At 37.8% G+C, this 19,194-nt stretch overlaps 1 protein-coding gene across 1 annotated transcript in view; it reads left to right on the top strand.

The window, feature by feature from the left end:
- Positions 1-19,194, top strand: part of camk1b (calcium/calmodulin-dependent protein kinase Ib) — a 44,143-nt gene that overhangs the window by 16,430 nt on the left and 8,519 nt on the right. Inside the window, exons 3-4 of the mRNA XM_042501001.1 lie at positions 13,204-13,335; positions 19,089-19,163. Of these exons, the coding sequence (XP_042356935.1) occupies positions 13,204-13,335; positions 19,089-19,163 (207 nt within the window). The remainder of the gene's footprint in view (positions 1-13,203; positions 13,336-19,088; positions 19,164-19,194) is intronic.

Below are 19,194 nucleotides of genomic sequence, written 5' to 3'. Positions count from 1 at the left end.
GAGTCTAATGTAACTTATTTATGTAAAGGAGAGATCTAGTTGATAATTGATAGAGGGGACCACTGTAACAGACTTTTTCATCTTACTTTATTTATACTAAATATACATGCTCTGCAGGAGATGATTACAAGTAGGGGACATTAAAGAGAGAATCCTGCAGAGAAAGTTGCAATTCCAGCACTGGCAACAACCTCCTACACTGCAAAGCAACCAAAAAAATAAAGACGTCGGACTTATCAGAAAGATCAGTGTATGGGAAACACTGGGTTACTATATGAAGCGTGTGCGTATGCCCTGATACTCATCTGGTGGGAGAGGGAAAGGACAAAGAGCTGCAAATTCTGACGTTTTTTCAGAAAATTATATAGACCCTTGTTTATTCTGAACTTAGGTAATGTCACATTTAAAGAAAATCTTTTTTGAGAGGATGAGGGATAAAGTGATAGGATTAGATGGGTGTTAAAGGGATACAGAGGAAGGATTTTGAGATAAAGCCAAACAGTGTTGGGCTATACAAGGATATTCTTATTCTTATTCTTATTCTTATTCTTATTCTTAATAATATTGTTTATACATTTTTATTTTATTTTCATTTGTATTTATTAATTTCTGTTTTCAAAGATGTGAGGATACTTTGTTTCTAATTTGCAAGATAATGGTAAAAAAAATCTATATTGTAAATGAATATTTAAAAAGAAGAGAAACAGCTGGTATTAATTCATCAATGAAGCAAATAATAATGAAATAAATCTTGATACCAATAACGTATTGCAGCACATTACTGTACTGTAACTATTGCCTGATATGATATATATGAAGATGTACCAGACTTTTACTTTACATAATTACTCTGAATCCCTATTGTTAAACTGAATTTGCGTCATTGAGGTGATGTCTATCTGTCTGATTTACAGATAGCAAGCAGGAAAAGCAGCCTGTAAGCACCTCATCCATCTGTCACCATACTTTTACTGTCAGCTATCCTAAAATGTAGTGGAGGAGCCCAGAAATGGGGTTTGAGGGAATTTTAGCCCAGGCTGACTTTCCTTGTACTATTTTTGTTGCTTCTTCATTATTCAGTGTTTGTGTGCTGAGTCAGAATCAAACGAATTCAAAATGATGATTAACAAAGTGGTTCCGACAAAAGGAAACAGCCACCTTTATAGAACAGATGAGTCTCCCAGCATGAGAGCTGTCCCACTTCATCTATTTTTCATCTCTGTCTCTCTCCGCACGTCTCTTTTTCTGTCTTGTACACTTCCTCACTCCCCATAATTTATTTCTAACTTATGCCATTGTATTCCAGTGATATCTTTGTATTTCAGTTTTACTCGTCTTTATCTTCCCTTAATCATGTCGTTTCTTTTCTCAGAAAGGGTGACCCACATGCACAAAACTGGCCTTTCTGGGAAATAATTACTTTTCCTTGCTTAGCTTTTCTTTTGTGATAAGGTTTGATTGTGCCTAAGCCGTTGGATGAGATAGGGCTAAGACCTTCCTTCATTAAAGGCGATGAGGCTCACACAGTGCCCTGCTCCTGTACTGGACCTCAAAGCACATGCAGGACAACATGTTACCGTGTGTGCCCTTGTAATTCTGTCTCAGCCACTGATAAGACAGGAGTTATGAGTAAGGCTTGAGGCAAGCCGCTGTGTCTCTCTCTCCTCATCTGTGTTCTCATCTCTTCTCTCGGCATTTTTACTGTTTCGGTGCTCAGGTATGATTTGTGCTCAAAAAGTGTGCATAGTTTTAACACTGGATTTCGTTTAACTTTTCTTGTGCTGCATTAACACGCCTTTGACAAGTATTTTAACCTTTGAACCCTGAGCAAATTTGGTTTTAATTCTTTCAAAACATGGGGAAAATGGCAATGAACAACTTGGAAAGACATTTTCCACAAATTGCATGAAAGTAGTAGATTTAGAAATTTAGTTTTTTTAAAAGCTAGAGAAAGATTCTAGCTTTTAAAAAACTAAAGACTCAATAAAAAAAGCTAGGGAAAAACTTAGGGCTGCACCTTGAAAGTCTGAGGCTCAGTCGGAGACCCTTCATCAACTGAGATTGCTTCAAGTCAAGCCATCTTTTTTTCTGTGCAGTTTATGTTAGGGGTGTTTTGGTCCCCAGGTTTTGTTGCCATGTGAGTGCTCTTGACTTTCATGCTTCTCTTTGAAGCTGCAGGCATGCATGTAGATATGTAGATATGTGTTGTTGTTTTGTTTTTGTTTTTTTTGTTGTTTTTTTTTTAAACTTTTTTAAATTCTAATTTTCAGGTAATTTTCTTGTTCTTTTTATCTTTTTTTGCCATTTCTTTTTCAAGTTTCTTGAAGTTGCTAATGCCTTTTTCCCAAGTTTTATCATTTACCATAAAAAAACATTACTGTAATGTAAAATCAAGGCAGCAAATGGACTAAATCATTTTCATTCGGACACCCCAGCATACACAGCAACCACAGTTTAACCTTTTTTTTGAAAAATGATAACTTGGAACAATTTCCAACTCGATCCTGAAAATCCATCCCTGCTTATGGCACCCTCAGCCCTTCAGCCCTGCCCTGACCTAATTCGAACAGAAGCCTGCGTCTCAGCACAGCACAGCTCAGCATGGCATAGCCTGTAGTTCCTGGAATACACACACACACACACACACACACACACACACACACACACACACACACTCATATATGCCCACTTTCTGGCCCACTTATGCATCTCCATCTGCTCACAGCATTATATCCCCCCGAACAATTTTAAGTACACATGCAGGCTTGTCATGTACATCTTCCCACAGTCTTTCACAATAGTTATAATCCGTTATTGCCCATATTCCCCACATTACAAGCTGTCCACACATCAGCAGACTGGCTTGAGAAGACTTTCCATGCGCGTTTTATCTCGGGTCCAGAAATCCTCTGGGAAGCAAGTTCTTTGCTTTGCAGCTTAATTACAATCCACTATACAATTTGGATAGGGATATTGTTTTTTCATGTGTGTTTCAAAGACATTTGTTCCAGTAAGTGGACTTCAAACAGTGGAAACTTGGATCTGTTCTTTTCTTGCATGGAGAATAAAGCACTTGAAGTTGGATTATTCGAGTTTAGGCCACTAAACGGCTAATGTGTTAGTAGAGAATTGCCTACAGACAGAATCCACCGCAGATCATAATAATCCTCCTATTTGAGTCATGTTTCTGGCTGCTGACATATTTTAAGTCCAACATTTACTCTGCTTTTAGCTTTATTTTAGCCTCCTTAGTAAAATGTATGTGTGTAAGTCGCTAGATGTTCGACATTCTTTAGCAGCTACTTGCTAAGTTAGTCTGTTCTGTGTGAGGTAGAAAGTTTACAGTGAGTTTATCAGGGCCTTTTTTTGCTGGAAATAGTTAAGAGCTTTATGACTGAATTAGTAAATGCACCGGACATAAAACCAAAAACAGTAATCTTAACGTGGCTAAGAATCTGTTTAGAGATGCAGGGTGGATTGTGATTTTCTGGGTCCCAGGAAAAAGTTTACTCTAAATGTGTTCACCATAAGTTCTGTGTAAGATCCTCAGCAATCAGGACACTTGAGACGTAATTTTGCAGTGTATAAGATCCAGTCACGCAATGTACATCAGACACGGACCATTAACAAAGTCACAACATTACATAAATGTTACGTAAAGCTATATTTACACAATGTTTATATTTTTATAATCCTTAATATGGTCATGACATTTCCTCTCGGTGAGTCATAGTGTGGAGTGCACTGAGGTCTCCAGCCAAAGGACACAGTTACTGGCAGTGAGTCAAACATACCAGCACCATGGCAACACTCATATTAAGGGATTATTAAGATGAGAGTGAGCAAAACATGATGATACCAGCAGATTATATTTGTTAGCACTTCAAAGCAGTCTAAATATGTCCATTTTTTATTACTGTTGCGATATTTAGATATTCATTCTGACACATTTTCATTTCAGTAGGCAACCAAAGCAGTAATCAACAGCTTAGGAATGTTTGTTATCACACATATATGACTTTACTCAGAGGAAAACAAGCATATGTTCAAAGTGCCTCAGTACTTCTCACAGCGGCTGGATTTTTCCGTAAGAATTATGGCCCTCCAGGCACTGTCAGTGTTATGTTTCTCTAAATGAATAAACAATAATAATTTATTGCCTCCTGCACTAAAAAACATACTGAACCATGACTGTCAAACCACAGGATATATATTAAAATTAAACTAAATAAGAAATAATACAATTACTTAGTAGATAAGTGTTTTGTAACGTTACCTTAAACCTACATTTACTTACTTTTTTGGCTACTTTGGGGCAGCACAAGCTGTAAGCCCAACATTGACATACTATCACAACACAAAGTTGAAAGAGTAAACAAGTTGTGTGCAAATGATACTAAAATGCTCATTCAAACTCAGGTTAAAGAAGTACTTCACCCCTCAAATGACCATTTGTATATCAGACTCTCATCTCATGTTATGTGAAATTCATGAAGACTTTATTTTTCTCACAAGACTCTACAATAAAAGAAGAAGCAAAAATGGAGAAAAGTTCTTGATGAATTGAAGTCATAGAGCTCCATGTTTAACAACAGCAAAACTATATCAAAGCATCAGTTTACAGACTGTCAAACAACTTGTGCAGCATAATCCAAGTCTTATTTATCCAGTCATATGCTCAGTAGTTCCCAAACAGACAGCCATCTGCGAAGGGGAACTAAGCTGAAAGGGATACTCCTCTCTTCAAAGCAAGACTCGTTTGACAAAAATAGTCATTTTACCTCACTGATCACAGGCACTACTGGTCCACCACTGCCTCAATTGGTTGTGTGTTATTGTGTGACTCTGGTGTATGCGAACTAACCCTTTAAAATACCAAAGTCACACAATAACAAAAGCAAATTAACTTGAGGCTGTGATAGACCAGCAGTCTGCCTATGACTTCAATTCATTTCACTTTTGGATCCTTCATGTGTCCTTTTAACTGCTGAATTGGTAATAATTCTCTGTGGGTTTACAGTAAGTAATTAAATCCGTCGTTGATATGAAAATATTGATTGTAGCAGCTAATTATATATCCTTTCAATATTATCAAGAACTATATCTAGAATTGAAATTGCTCTATGTTGCACTGAAGCGTTATATCTAGCTCATTGTGCTTACTCACACTCAGTTTGTATTAATTCTCAGATATAGAGAGTGATTGTGGTTTAGTTTTGCAGATCTTTGTGTTTGGAGGGCCCACAGAGTAAAGATGGTCTTTTCGTGTATCAGGGCCAGTATCACAGTTGGGTATCTTTCAGCTCTGATTGGACCAGATGGTCCTTCCCTATGTCTCTCTGACCTTTCCACAGTTACCATTTTGTCATCTGCTTACATACCTTCTTGACCAACTTCTCAGCAGGACAGATGGCACAATTGGTTAGAGTTTGAGAAATGTGGGATTCACAAGGAAAAGAAAAATATATGGCAGACTGTCAAGGAAGCTTTGTAGTCTCTAAACACCACAGCATACGAGAAAAGCTCCCTTGTTTATTTCATACTAAAGTCAACACTGATGTTATTTAGAGTTTATTTTAACACAGCATGTGTACTGTGCATGTGTGCTTTGGCACAGACACCTATGTAACAGCAGATGGTAACAAAAGACAAAAACTGTTTTCATAAAAAGAATCCAAGAGCAAGCATCTGTCATGGCAGTAATGTTATATAGAGAGTGGGTCTTTCTTGGTCCTGCAAAAACACAATGCAGATTATGTTTGTCTTTGTTAAGATTACATTTTGAGGTATGTCATGCTCTGTTGTTATCATTGGAAATCATGAGGGCTTTGTTGGTTTCATCCATCTATCTTTTATATATTTATCTATATGGATATAACCACATCCTCCTATACTGCTGCTAGTACATGTTTGCATTGATGTTACATACCTGTGTGTTTGTTGTATGGGAGTGAGCTGAAATGTGTTTATGATGACATGTGAGATCCTAATTTCTTTTTTTTTTTAATCCTTTGATGCACCAAGTGAGGCATCGTGGGATACACACATGAAAAGGTTGCTTGTAGCGACAGAAACTAAGCAACGCCGAGTCTGTATTTTAAGCACGCAGATTACTCACAGTCAGAAAAGAGTGATGTAATAAAGAGCTAAGTGAATTAACTAAGAAAATATTTGAACTTTTTTTGGCAGTGAAAGTAAAAAGGCTGTGTCTTGCCCACTGTGCAGGATACTAAGTGTTTGGATTCAGAATTTATGCACAATAGCTGAATGTCCATCACTGGGATATATGTTATTTCATTGGCATGTAAATATTTACTCAGTTTGAGGCTGCACACATTAACGTTTAGTTGCTGCCTCTCTATATTTAAGCTCTTGTGTAACGTATTTGCACAGTGAATATCTGAGAACACGCCCTGCTGTTTGGATAGTGGCAGTAAGCGTGTCTGTGTTGAGGGTTTAGTGGCTAAAAGCTGTGAAGTGGTTCTGTGTGTGTGTGTGTGTGTGTGTGTTTGCCTGTGTGTGTGCATTTGCATGCACGTGTGCGTGTGTCTGTGTGTATGTATCCTCTTCCTGGACACGGGTCCCATGGTGCTGATAAGAATGTCCTGTTAGGAACAGGAACAGCAAACACAGTTGTTTACCTTAAAATCCAACTGAAACCTTTGCTAGGATTAGGCTGTCAGCAAAGTCACCACAGTACTCAGCACCCATCAAATATTCATCACAATTACGCCCTTCATATTTCCTGGGCATGCATTGTGGCAGGGTAAAAATTGAGGTTTTTTTCTCTACTAGAAGGTATTTCTTTGCCCCAATCAACTAAGATCAGTGTAATGTCTGTCCCACAGCTTGACACCGGCATCTTCTGTTGTTCCCTAGTAGTAGGGTTTTTCCTGGCTCAGGATCCTGGATATTAAATAGTCACTTATATTCTTTGGTCCCAGTAATATTTTTTTTTACATACTCACATACCTGTTCCAATTATGTTTTAGACTGAGGACATGAGCACAAATACTGATACACTAAATATTTTTGAACCAATTTAATTCTGCTGGCAAAACATGAAAAACATTTTAATATGATTTATTTGGATTATTTAATAAATAATTATTTTTTTTTTTATTTTATCAGTAGGCTATGCATGGCAGTCATGTTCTCATGCACAAAAATAAACTAAACTCATGTTTAACAAATTGATTGTTTTTGCTTTGTTTAGTTTCTTTCCTTACATTTCACTTGTGTAAATGCCATAGTCTCAGTGAAAGACATCCAGATAGAGATACAAAGGTGCATGGAGCATAAAGGCAGAGTCCGACTGTTTTTCTGTGATTCTTTTGTTGTAATGGCAAAAACGTTACCTGTGGAAATACTTTGGTGCAACAGGCTGGCCCCTGCTGTCAACAACAGACGGCTCTTTTTTAACTCTTCGCCAGTTTTGCCATTGTTTTTCCCATGCACTGTGCTGATTACCATAGCGCCACCACATTGATATAATGCAACAATTACTAATTTACTGATGACAGAAATCCACCAAGTGCAATTTCACAGTATAGGCTCTTGGATGAGTGAGCCAATGAGAGACGTCACAGGACTAAAGTGCGAAGGCATGTTCTTTATCAGTACATTTTTACCACGTGAACTTCTCAGGAATGTCTTTGTTGTAACATCTCAACATCAACATAAAAACTGTCCATGATTCTACTCTCTGCCTGATCATCTCCCTCCTCTTTATCAGTGCTAATGACAGTCTTTCTAATCTCAGCATTTAACACTTGGATGACACAACAGTGAGTTGTTATTATAAGCGAGGGGCATTGGCAGTCAAATCTAGCAGACCACTGCCAGCCAATATCTTAATATAATTATTGCTATTATGTCTAGAATAAACATCACTGTGGGAAAAAGGCTGTGTTTTATGGATTGTGCTGCATATGTATATATGTTGTGATAGAGATTGTTGCCTAACAAAATAAGATGTTAACCTGCAGTTCACTGTCAATCAGAAAGAAAGGAGTATTTTTCTGGGACTACATATAAACAATATCCAGAGCCGTGTGGTGACAGGTAGTCTGAAGTGAAAGACTTCTGTTTCTGACAAGCAGGCTTTATCTGCAGGCCAGCTGAACTTTGCTTGTTGTTTCACTGAATTTGGGGAATAAGTTAAGAGGAAAAACAAGTTACAGTGTGTCATTACTTCACAAGACAACTATGTACTGCTGGAAGCAATTTGCTTGCAAAAAAAAAACAGACAATGGGACCATGCATAGTCAAAGACACATTAGTGTCCTCTGATTTTCCCAATGTTTGTGTGAACCACTGTTTGACACTTCCCCAGAGCCCCTCAGTGGGAGCATGGAGAATGTCAACTAAATCCTCCAGATGCTACAGAGGAATTCACAGCACCGACAGCCTCCTCCACACAGCTGGATTTCTGCCAAAGCTAATGGCCCTTCTGTGACAGTTTTACTTTCTTGTTGAGATGTGACCACAAGTGCTCACTCCCAGGATAATTGTTACTTTGATCAGGATAAGAGATCACTGTTCTGAGCTTTGGAGGTTAATTACACCAGAGAAGTTGTATGTAGGTCACTATGGATAAAGAATGTTAAGGAACTAGAGATAAAATATACTTTTTTTCATGTTATAAGTCAGATACATGCAAGTAGTAACACTCCTTCTTAAACTAGTTTACCTTTTGCTATATTTATCATTCTTTGAATGTGCTTTCCTGTGGCACTTTTATGCCTTTACAAATAGCTGTGGTCTGTCCATCCTATTCTCGTGAACATGACATCTCAAGATTGCTTTGAGTCATTTTTTCCAAATTAGGCACAAAAGTCCACTCGGACTTAAGCATGAGCTGATTAGAATTTGTTGGTCAAAGGTCACTGGGACCTCACAAAACATGTTTTTGGCCATAACTCAAGAATTCATTTGCTAATGATAACAGGATTTCACACAAATGTCAGTAGGATAAAATTAGGGAAGTGATGGCATTTTATGTCTAAAAAGTCAAAGGTCATTTTCACTGTGACATCATAATGTCTTGCCAAAATGTGTCCTTGTCATTACTCAACATCATATCAAAGAACAGAAGGGGAGACATTTCAGATACTGACTTGATGTGTTTGAAGCATCCATGTTTTTACAGACATGAATATAAACTGTAAGTACTTGACTCGTCCAGGGAGGCATACAAGCACGAGGTGGTAATTCTAGTTATACTTGTCTTGGGTTTCACAATCTTGGGGTTGGGACCCCTGTGGGATCACTACAAATGCAACTGAGGCCTGAGGACGTTTGCAACACTCAAATATTGGTGTTTATTGGCTATTGTTTAAATGAATAAGTTTGCTCCTTAAAATCTAATACAGAATTCTGCACTACTAGAAAACATAATGATTTATTGGTGCAAAACATGTGCAAACTTCAAGTGTACGTGTAAGCACGTTAAAAATGGAATCAGCAAATCCACCTTAGTCGTTTGGTCAGGAAGCCAGTGTTAATACAGCAGCAACCAAATAAATATTTTGCAAGTCGGAAAGTGCATTCTGCGCGCTTGGTACGCTTTCAGGAAATACACACTTTTTTTCCTGAATAAGCACCCAAAGAATGTGCCTGGGGAGAAGAGACCATTTTCCAATACAGAGCTGAGTAACATAGTTTAAGAACAAAGATCATTTGCTTCTAAGCAGTCAAACACATCTGTATGGTTGACTTATGGTGAAAAAAATAATAATGCTTTAAAGTACACTGCAATATTTGGACAAAAAGGGGTTCTTTTTGTGGTTAATGTAGAAAATGTAATTGTTAGCATGATTTTTCTGGACAACAGTTTACATAACACTGGAGAGGATGTGGCTCATAGAGTAATTGTGGTTTGTAGGTCATGCACTTTCTTTTCTGGTCACAGTGGCATGGGACCGTGCAGTCCCTCCTCATTTGTAAGCTGATAAAGTATCTGCAGACCTAGAGACCAGATGATTATGGTTCCTCTCTGCCCACACATACAGCCATGTGTGGCTGGAGAGATAATGTTAGACAGCTGACGTTCACCCCACCTACACTGCATTGTTTTAATCACTAATGACATAACTTCAGGGGATGTTTTCACATTTAGCAGTTTGCAGAAGTGCACCAGTCGGAAGTGGTAAAGGTTGTCTTTGTATGATTTCCAACAGTAAGGTTGGGTACAGAATTCTGTACTTTTAAAGGTATCGACCAGACAAAATCCATGCTACTCAGTGCCAGTTCTTGTTAAATCAATCGGAGCCAAAGCAAGCAATGCAGCACTGATCTGCCATGATGGTTTTGGTGTCTGGTCTATGATTTCTTTCAATATTATTTTAGTATTAGCCTTGTATCGCTTCTAGATGAGCCAACAGACAGACAGAGACAGAACATTAGCTCTATGTGTGATTAGGAAAGAGCAGAGGAGCAGAATTGCTTTTTTAAGTCCACCAGCCCTGCAGCTTGTTCAAAAATTACATTTTTGTTGTTAAAGAATAAATAAATTACAGACAGAAAGTTATCATTGGGTCTAGCTACCAAATTCCAGGTACTGGAACCCAATACAGGTATCAGTTCAAATGTGAACGGTACTCAACCCCACCCAACAGTGATGCAAGAGATCTGCATGACTTTCAACTTATTTCTGCATAAAGTTTACTGGCACTTTTAGCATACTGTTTGCATAATAGCCTGTTCTAAAACAAACGGTCATTTGTTCACCATGAGCTGCTGTCGAGTGAATGACTGCTCGGTAGCAAAACACAGGAGGAAGTATGAGTAAGATCTGATGTGCGTACTTCCCTGTAAAAATGAAGCAACTTTCATCCAGAAGTGCTGGAGTTGAGGTGAAGAGTTTGAGAGGTCTGTGTTACTCTGTGACATTCCTGCCATCATCTCTCCAACCAGATAAACAGAGATAAAGTGCATTCACCTCCTGCAGACAATGCCTCAGTTCTATTCATGTATCCATATAATGCAGCACATTCATCCCACAAGGCTTAAATTGTAAATGTATACATTAAATGTCGCAATCTCACAACAGTCTTAAGTTGTCTGGTGGAGTGAACACTTCCAAGTCATAATCACGAGTCTTTCTCGTCTCTGCAGTCCATCCCATATGATGTGTATGCACTATAAGGTCTTGTTTGTAGGATACACAGATGTTTTGCATTGGGGCTCATTACTTGAATGCCTATATATGGTATATACTGTATATCTGCTATATAGACTTGTTTGTATACTGTGTATAGACCTGAATGTTCCTTCATTTTCTTCAATGCAGATTCACACAATCATAAATGAGATCAATTATATCTTTTTTTCATAAAATCATGATGTTTAAGTGAATCAGTGAACCACATAAACATTAGTAACTGCCACCAAATGGATTATTTTAAAAAGATAATTTTTCAAATAACTTTTTTTGTGTCTTTGATATATTTCAACACTTTGAAACATGGAGCAAAATCACTTTTCTTGTGCTGCTTTCAGATGCCTCTCACAAGTATTTAAACCTTTGAACCCTCAGTAAATTGGTGTAGTTTCTTTGCAAGAAATAAGCACATTTTAAAAAAAGTTTTTTGTTTTTTTTTTGTTTTGTTTTGTTTTTTTTAAAGCTAGGGAAAAAGAAGAAAGCCTGGGAACAGTGTCTGGGGAATAAGTATATTTATAATTATTACAATTACAAGTTTTAAATTACAGTTACAAAATCATAATGTCTAAGCATTTCATACTGATCATTTCTTCTTTTTCTGTTTTTTACTTTCTTTTACTTTCTTTTTTTGTACTAATTTTCAGGGGGGGTTTTTTGGTAGTTTTTACGAATTTCTTGATAAATTTTGCATCATTTCTTCTTGTATTGCTCATTGCCTTCTTCCTTTGTTATTGAAAAAAATCAAGCCAATTCGCTAAGGTTTCAAAGGTTTAAATCAAATATCATCACAAAGCATGACAATGTCAAGCGAATGCTAGTTATTTCAACCATGATACTTTAGGCATTATGTTGCTTCAAGGACTTACGTGTAATAAATCTGAGATCATTCCCACTGTAGATCCCGCATTTAATCAACTGAATGAAGAAATGTGTTTGTCACACAAAAACACAAAACATTAGACAATAGGGAACTTATCAAGAAGCAATGTGAGCTCTTATCCTGCTGTATCTTTCACACTTGCTCATAATTGACTAAATCATTAAGTTTCACTTCCTTACTGCACCATGTCTTAACATTGTTGTATTACTAATAGTATTGGTGTAATGTTCAGTGGAAATCTATAAATGTGGGGTGGGGATTCCACGTATTGTACAGCTTTGGATCAGAGTCAAAAAAATCTCTGGTCTTGGGCCAAAACACCAGAGGTTGTAAGAAATGTCTGCCTCTGTAGTTAAATAGGTCATGGGAAAACACTAAAGAAAAATGCTAGTTCAACTTATGTTATGTTACTTGTTTCTCATTATTGATTTTAGTCAGCAGGGAGACACATGGAGAGAGACAGAGAAATGTAATCTGTTGTTGTATAAGATGTCAGGGCAGACCTAGTGGCTGTGCAGACTTAAGCATGTCAAGACCGAGCATAAGACTGTTGTGCACTGTTATCAGTGCACAAATGAGAACATACAGTGATAAAGTCAGTGCTAGTTTACATATATGCTGATACTGAATAATGCATGGAGGTACATGTTGAACCTATGTAGTCACACCGAACTGCATGAATTAATATAAACTACCAAAATGGACCAAACTGACACACAAATCCAGATATTTAAACAAATTAGTGTTCTACTCAGGTATTCAGACTATCCAAGTGATTAATAGGAAAATCTTTACATTAAAAACAATTTTGGGCTGAGTATCATTTGTCGCCAACATAAACCGCAGCGTTTGATATTGGTGCTTCCAAATCATCCCACCAAGTTGTTCCCTTTCCAAAACCTGACTCAGCAGCAACACCAAAAACTCCAGGAGGAGGCTGAAGTTAAAAATAAACCCAATCTGGCATCAGCGGGCTAGAATTTGTACCAGCACTTAGATGCAAGTAGCCAAGTTAACACAAAAGTTTGGCCGATTTAACATCAGAGTAGGAGGGTTTTTTTCTCCACAATTTCACAGATGCATGTGAAGAGCTCTGCCTAAACACATGGAGATAAACGAACTGAGGTCTGACAGAGTGACCTGTGTGTTTGTGTTTCAGTGGAGCTTTCTCTGAGGTGGTCCTGGCTGAGGAGAAGAGGACCCAGAAGTTGGTGGCTATCAAGTGCATCCCCAAGAAGGCTTTGGAGGGGAAAGAAAACAGCATTGAGAATGAGATAGCAGTCCTTCACAAGTAAGTGGACTTCTGTGGTTTCAGAAATGAGCTATAATAGCCCCTGTATTTTTTTATTAATCAATACTACATGATGCATCATGATGTTTGAAATAAACTTGCATTTCTAAGATAGTTTATATTGTCACCACAAAACTTGTAATGTTATGTGATGTGCTGCATTATCCTGCATCTGAAATACAAGCCACAAGGTTCCAGATGGTAAATTTTTCATCACTGTATCTCCATTACTGCATCATGTAAGATGTATCCCATTACTGGATATCATATATGATATATACTGTGGTAACATGATGCACATAACATGCATCATTGAACTTTATCTGCTTGTCCCTTGGTCCACTGTAAGGCTTGGATCCATATATTTAGATCCATATGTTCAGTGAAGAAATGGCCACCTCACTCAAATTACGAAAAATAACTCTCTAATCGGTATTTGTAGTTAGCAGAGGCTGAGCCAGGGGGTGTTCTGGGTCTCCAGCCACAAATTTTTTGTTTAAAAGCCACAAATTTTCATGGTTTTTAAATAACCTTTCACCGTTTGAAACCTGGATTTAAACCTTTGAATTCTCAGCAAATTGGTTTGATTGTTTTCAAAAACATGGGATAAAAGGCAATAAGCAAACAAACATCAAACACAACAAATCTCAAGAAATAAGTATATTTCAAAAATAATAATTAAAAGAGACCAGGGAAACAAAAACTGGGGAGAACAGTATTATAATCATTAATATATATTTAAAATTATGTTACAAAGATATAAAATTTCAAGCACTTTTTCTGATTATTACGGGATGGATTCGGATACAGCAGATTTGTCTGATAAACATTCATTCTTTGAAATCAACTCCAGCATAGTGTAACAAAAAAAAGGTTTCAAGATTAATAATGCTGTTTATGCCAAATTAGATCAGAAATCAGATAGTTTTGCCTCTTTTACGTGGTGGGAATGAAAATCAGTCATCCTCAACATTTGTTTGTGTTTTGGTTTCAGTATGATGAAGACAGCTGGAGAACAGTTGAATACAAAATAGGATGTAGGCTCCACAGGATGTTCTCCCCCCCCCTTACAACTATCACGTTTTCCCAAATATTGCACAGATTTTATTCTATCATCTCAAATGGTTTGAAAAATAGTGCACATAGCTGCCGGGAATGGAAAAAAAATTCCTTGGTCCCCTGAGGCTTGGGCTGAACCTGAGAGTTGTCAACATCTGGCTCCGCCCCTGGTATCTAACCATGCAGGTAGAAAATTCAGCAGCAGCTTGTTTTTCAGGAATCAGCCTCCTGGTTTATCTAAAAAAAAAAAAAAAAAAAAAAAAAAACAACAAAAAAAACGCAGATTACATTGTTCTGTTCACTAGAACTAGCATCTGAAAAAATAGTTCCTGTGAAACCTGTCCTGACCTGTGTTAACCCGCACAGCAGCTTCTGGAGAAGAGATACCGTAGTTGTTTTCACATGAAAATGTATAATGCTGTAGGCATCATTATGTTAAACACAACAGTGTTCATCTCTATTACATTGTTGTGACAAAATGTTTTTTGGAATTTGAGTTAATTGACCCTTGAAGTTAAGCACACACAACAATAAAAGCAATACATCATAGCATAATCAACTTGAAGATCATAGTGGTGTACAAACTACTGTGTGATCTGCTCTTAACACTAAAAAATATCTTATCCACTGCTTCAAGTCTCATCATGTTGCAAATATAGTTTTGCTCATGAAGTGGAGTGCCCAGGTGCGTTAACACCTACCAGCCTGCTCATGCACAAGTTTTCTCTTTACCTGTGAAAGAGATACACTGCTTTATTATAAAAAGATAAAAGCAAGTGACAGTAACTCTCCTTGTAACTGTGTAGCGCTTCTCTTCAGATGTGGGGAATTACAGGCCGTGGTGAAAATGGTTGATCTACATTGGGTCCTAAAGTTATTTTTAGAGCTCTTGTTGCCTGGGTTACAGGAGACACAACTCCAGCCAACATACAGCTATGATCCCTGGCGAGGTGAGGCTGGTGGAATGAGAGTGGCGGGAGATAGTTAGCAGTTACGAATTTTGACAAATGGAGTAAACTGAGGTCAACTTGGCATGAAAATCCTGGCTTTGTCTTGAGTTTGTGAGGACTCATACGAAGGTTTCGTTACTCATTTGAACATGTCATCTTCAACTCCCCCTCGGTACACAGAGCGTGGGAACAGGGTCTGACTGAGTCATATAAAAAGGTAAAATACATAAAAGCTCAATTTATGCATTTTTGCTTTTATATTAACCCATGACCGCATGTAGCGTGAAAGGTGTGGCTCAGAGAGATGAACCCAGTGATTTATCACCAACACCATAGTCACCCTCAGCTCTGCAGTCTGTCAGAGCTCTGTTCTAGTTTTGTTTAGATTCAGTTTAACAACGGCCATCAGTCTTATTTCCAACAACATTTAGGAGTTAAGTACCAGATAGATCTGATGCCTTATACTGTAATTTCTTAACATTTCCTTGGGTTTGAAAGGTCATGAAACCATCAGAATGAAAATGTATTTCCTCCCTTGGGATTATTCAGTCCAGCCAGTTTGAACACAGCTAAAGGCCCTGACACACCAACTGTTGACTGCTGGTCAATGTTAGACTGCCAGTGAACGTCAGTCACCCTAGAATTTGTAGTGTGTCCTGTTCTGTTGGCCTTCATCAGCCCTTGTCAGCTTTTGTATAGCCAATTCAGCATTAAATTGGCAACGGCTGTAATTTAGTGTTGTGTATTTAATGTTTCCAACCTGTGTAAAGCACTTGTGACAGTGTTTTGATTTCAATATGAAAATCTGTGAATTTATGATCAGTTTAGTGTCTAATGGTCAGGTTTGTGTCGGGACAGATTTAGAGCCAGATGATCCCCATGGATACACTCCGTCAACTCATCTCTGTGGTGATTACTGTTCGTTACATGGCCGCACAAACTAATGGTGGTTTGATATAACGCTAATGTAGCCATATAATACCATCACATTGGTTAGCTGGCTGTTTTGTCCTCTTCCCATTTTATGTAGACCAAGTATTTACTCAACCATAGACATGGGAAATACAGTAACTAATCACAGTTTGCAAAGTCATCTGTAGCAGTGCCGGTCAGAGGAGTTGGTGTAGAGGCTCTGCTGAAACTCCGGAGAGAGTTATAAACACAACTGTGTAGCAAAGCTGAAGGTAGAAATGTCAAGTGGATCGATCGATCTCAATTTATCAAATTAATAAAACAAACCCACTCAGCGCTCTGGAAAATAAATAAATAAACAAAAACAGGGGGCACAGCGGTGGGAAAAAACCAAAAGAAATACAAAAGGAAATGTCCAAAAAACTAAAAGATGAGTAAGCGTAATCCCAGGAAACCTGTTAAAAAGCTATTAAAAATTCAGTTTTTGCAGAGCACTGATCCTACAGTCCCTCGAAGGTTAGCCTATAAACTTTGTAAGTGTTGGAGAAACTCAACATGATATTGATTAAAGAATCAGTAGATCTCCCAGTTTCACCCAGATGTCATATATAGTAGAAATAATTCGCCGACTTCAGATGACTCACCATCCCTCAACAGACATTTCAGCCATGATCGGTATCCTCCATAAGTACACCACCCACACAAACACACACCCACAGAAATTGATGTTCACTGTATGTTTACTGCATGTGTTTGACCCTCTGCAACTGTGTGTGTGTGTGTGTGTGTGTGTGTGTGTGTGTGTGTGTGTGTGTGTGTGTGTGTGTGTGTGTGTGTGTGAGAGAGAGAGAGAGAGAGAGAGAGAAAGTGCATGCTTGAGCTCACACGTGTTACATGTGCCTGCTCGCTCGGCAGCTTTAATCCATCATTCATCCTCCAGCGGGTCCATCTCTCCTTCCACACTGAGCTAAGCAGATGAATGAAGGTGTCCATGTATCGTTACAATCTGGATAAGAGTCATTGGTGTAATCCAGCATGAGCTCGTTCTGACTCATACACAGCTGCCTGCAGTACAGCTCAGGCACTTTGTGTTGTCTTTGTCCTCCTACCCTCAAGTCAACTCAATAACACTCAGGCACACATTCATAGTCCACACACTGAGGTGAATTCAATGAATGGGTTACACACATACAGATTTTATTACTAAAGTATTTTTGAAAAATCTGTTTTGCATTATGTGAAAGGAAATGCTCTCAACATGTGTGTGTATTAGACCTCAAGGCTGCCCATAATGTGTTGTGTTTAGAGATACTATAAATGTAAACACAGCTTTTGTTTGTTTACAATAAAACACCACAGGGCACCTCTAAATTCAGAGTGTTAATGTTGTAACAAATTGTGAATCGGATGATAACACACATACATACATGTACATACATATACCTGAGTCACAGTACAAAAGCAAAACAATATTTCTTTACCTCACTGTACCTTACTTTTCAGAAATATAAACATTTTTTACTAAACAAAAAGACACATTGTAACACAAGCAGCAATACTTTAAATTTGTCTAAATAAGAGTCTAAAGTTTGCAAAATATTAGGAGGAAGTACCTGATGGAAGAGTAGGTAAACAACATTAGAGCTGCACAATTTGATATGTGATATGAACAAATGTTCAATATTGAAATAATGATATTACTTGAGATAAATAATCAGATATTGAAGTGTACTCATTTTCAGTTGCTTTCAGTATACTGGACAAATTGAACACACACACTGAAAATCAAACTGAACACAAAGGAACCAGTAAAAAACAGAAAAAAAGACTTGAATTGTAAAGGGAATTTTTCTGCAAATACTCCTCCATTATGTGTTCATTGTGCAAGTTGACATTGCAATAATGTTTTGAAAAAAACATTTTAATCGCTAATGATCAATATATTGTGCAGCCCTAAACAACATTATGAAAACTTTTTGGTTCATATCAAAAAAGTGTTGAGGTTTAATACTCAACCCCACATTAACTAAGGTATAAGACAAAACACCCATTAAATACCCATATTTTTAGAACGGAAAAGACAAGTGAAAACAGACATTACATCTTCACGCATCCTAAATGATGTAGAAAAACACTTGCGTCACTGTTGTTTTACAGTAAACAAGGTTCTGTTGTGAGGAGCAAACTTCAGAAACTTTTTTCCAACAGAAACACAAATGAGCTCCATATAACGAACCAAAGTCCATCAAAAAGACATAATTAATGGGAAATAGACAAAAAATGTTTGCAATATTGCTTGTAGAGAACATAAATATTGTGCGACCCTTGACCCACTTTACTATACATAACTAAACGTGCATTATGTGTTAATGAGACTGGTTTGACGCACACTCAGTGGCCACTTTATCAGGTACAGTTGTACAACTCCAGCAATCTAGTACACCTGTTCTGTCATAAAGTCTACTTTTATGATTCCTGTCACCCTCAGTTTTGTTGTAAATGTGATTTAATGGTGGAGCTGTTGTATTAAATTGCGTAAGTACAGATGTACCCAGTAAGGTAGCTACTGAGTTTAATACAGGTATGAGATACTCCGTTACCACACCAACAGGTCTCAAAGGGCAGCGGAGCACAGAGCTCAGCCAATAAGGATGCTGAATGCCACCACACAATGTCGCGTTCTTTACAGTCAGGAACAAGTGTGTGTGACTGTTGGATGAAGCTCTGTGGTGGATACACACACCGAACCTTACCTACGGCTAAATGAAAAGGACCAGTAAGAATGATCAGTATCACAAAAATGTCTTATTTCCACTTCTATTTTCTTCACAGGATTAAACACACCAACATCGTGTCTCTGGAAGAAATATTTGAAAGTAAATCACACCTCTACCTTGTCATGCAACTGTGAGTATACACGTGTGTGGGTTTTGTGTGA

This window comes from Plectropomus leopardus, chromosome 2, assembly GCF_008729295.1.
Source record: "Plectropomus leopardus isolate mb chromosome 2, YSFRI_Pleo_2.0, whole genome shotgun sequence".
NCBI classification, from domain to species: domain Eukaryota; kingdom Metazoa; phylum Chordata; class Actinopteri; order Perciformes; family Serranidae; genus Plectropomus; species Plectropomus leopardus.
The sequence above is the reverse complement of the archived record's forward strand: the minus strand, read 5'-3'. Positions and strand labels throughout refer to the sequence as shown.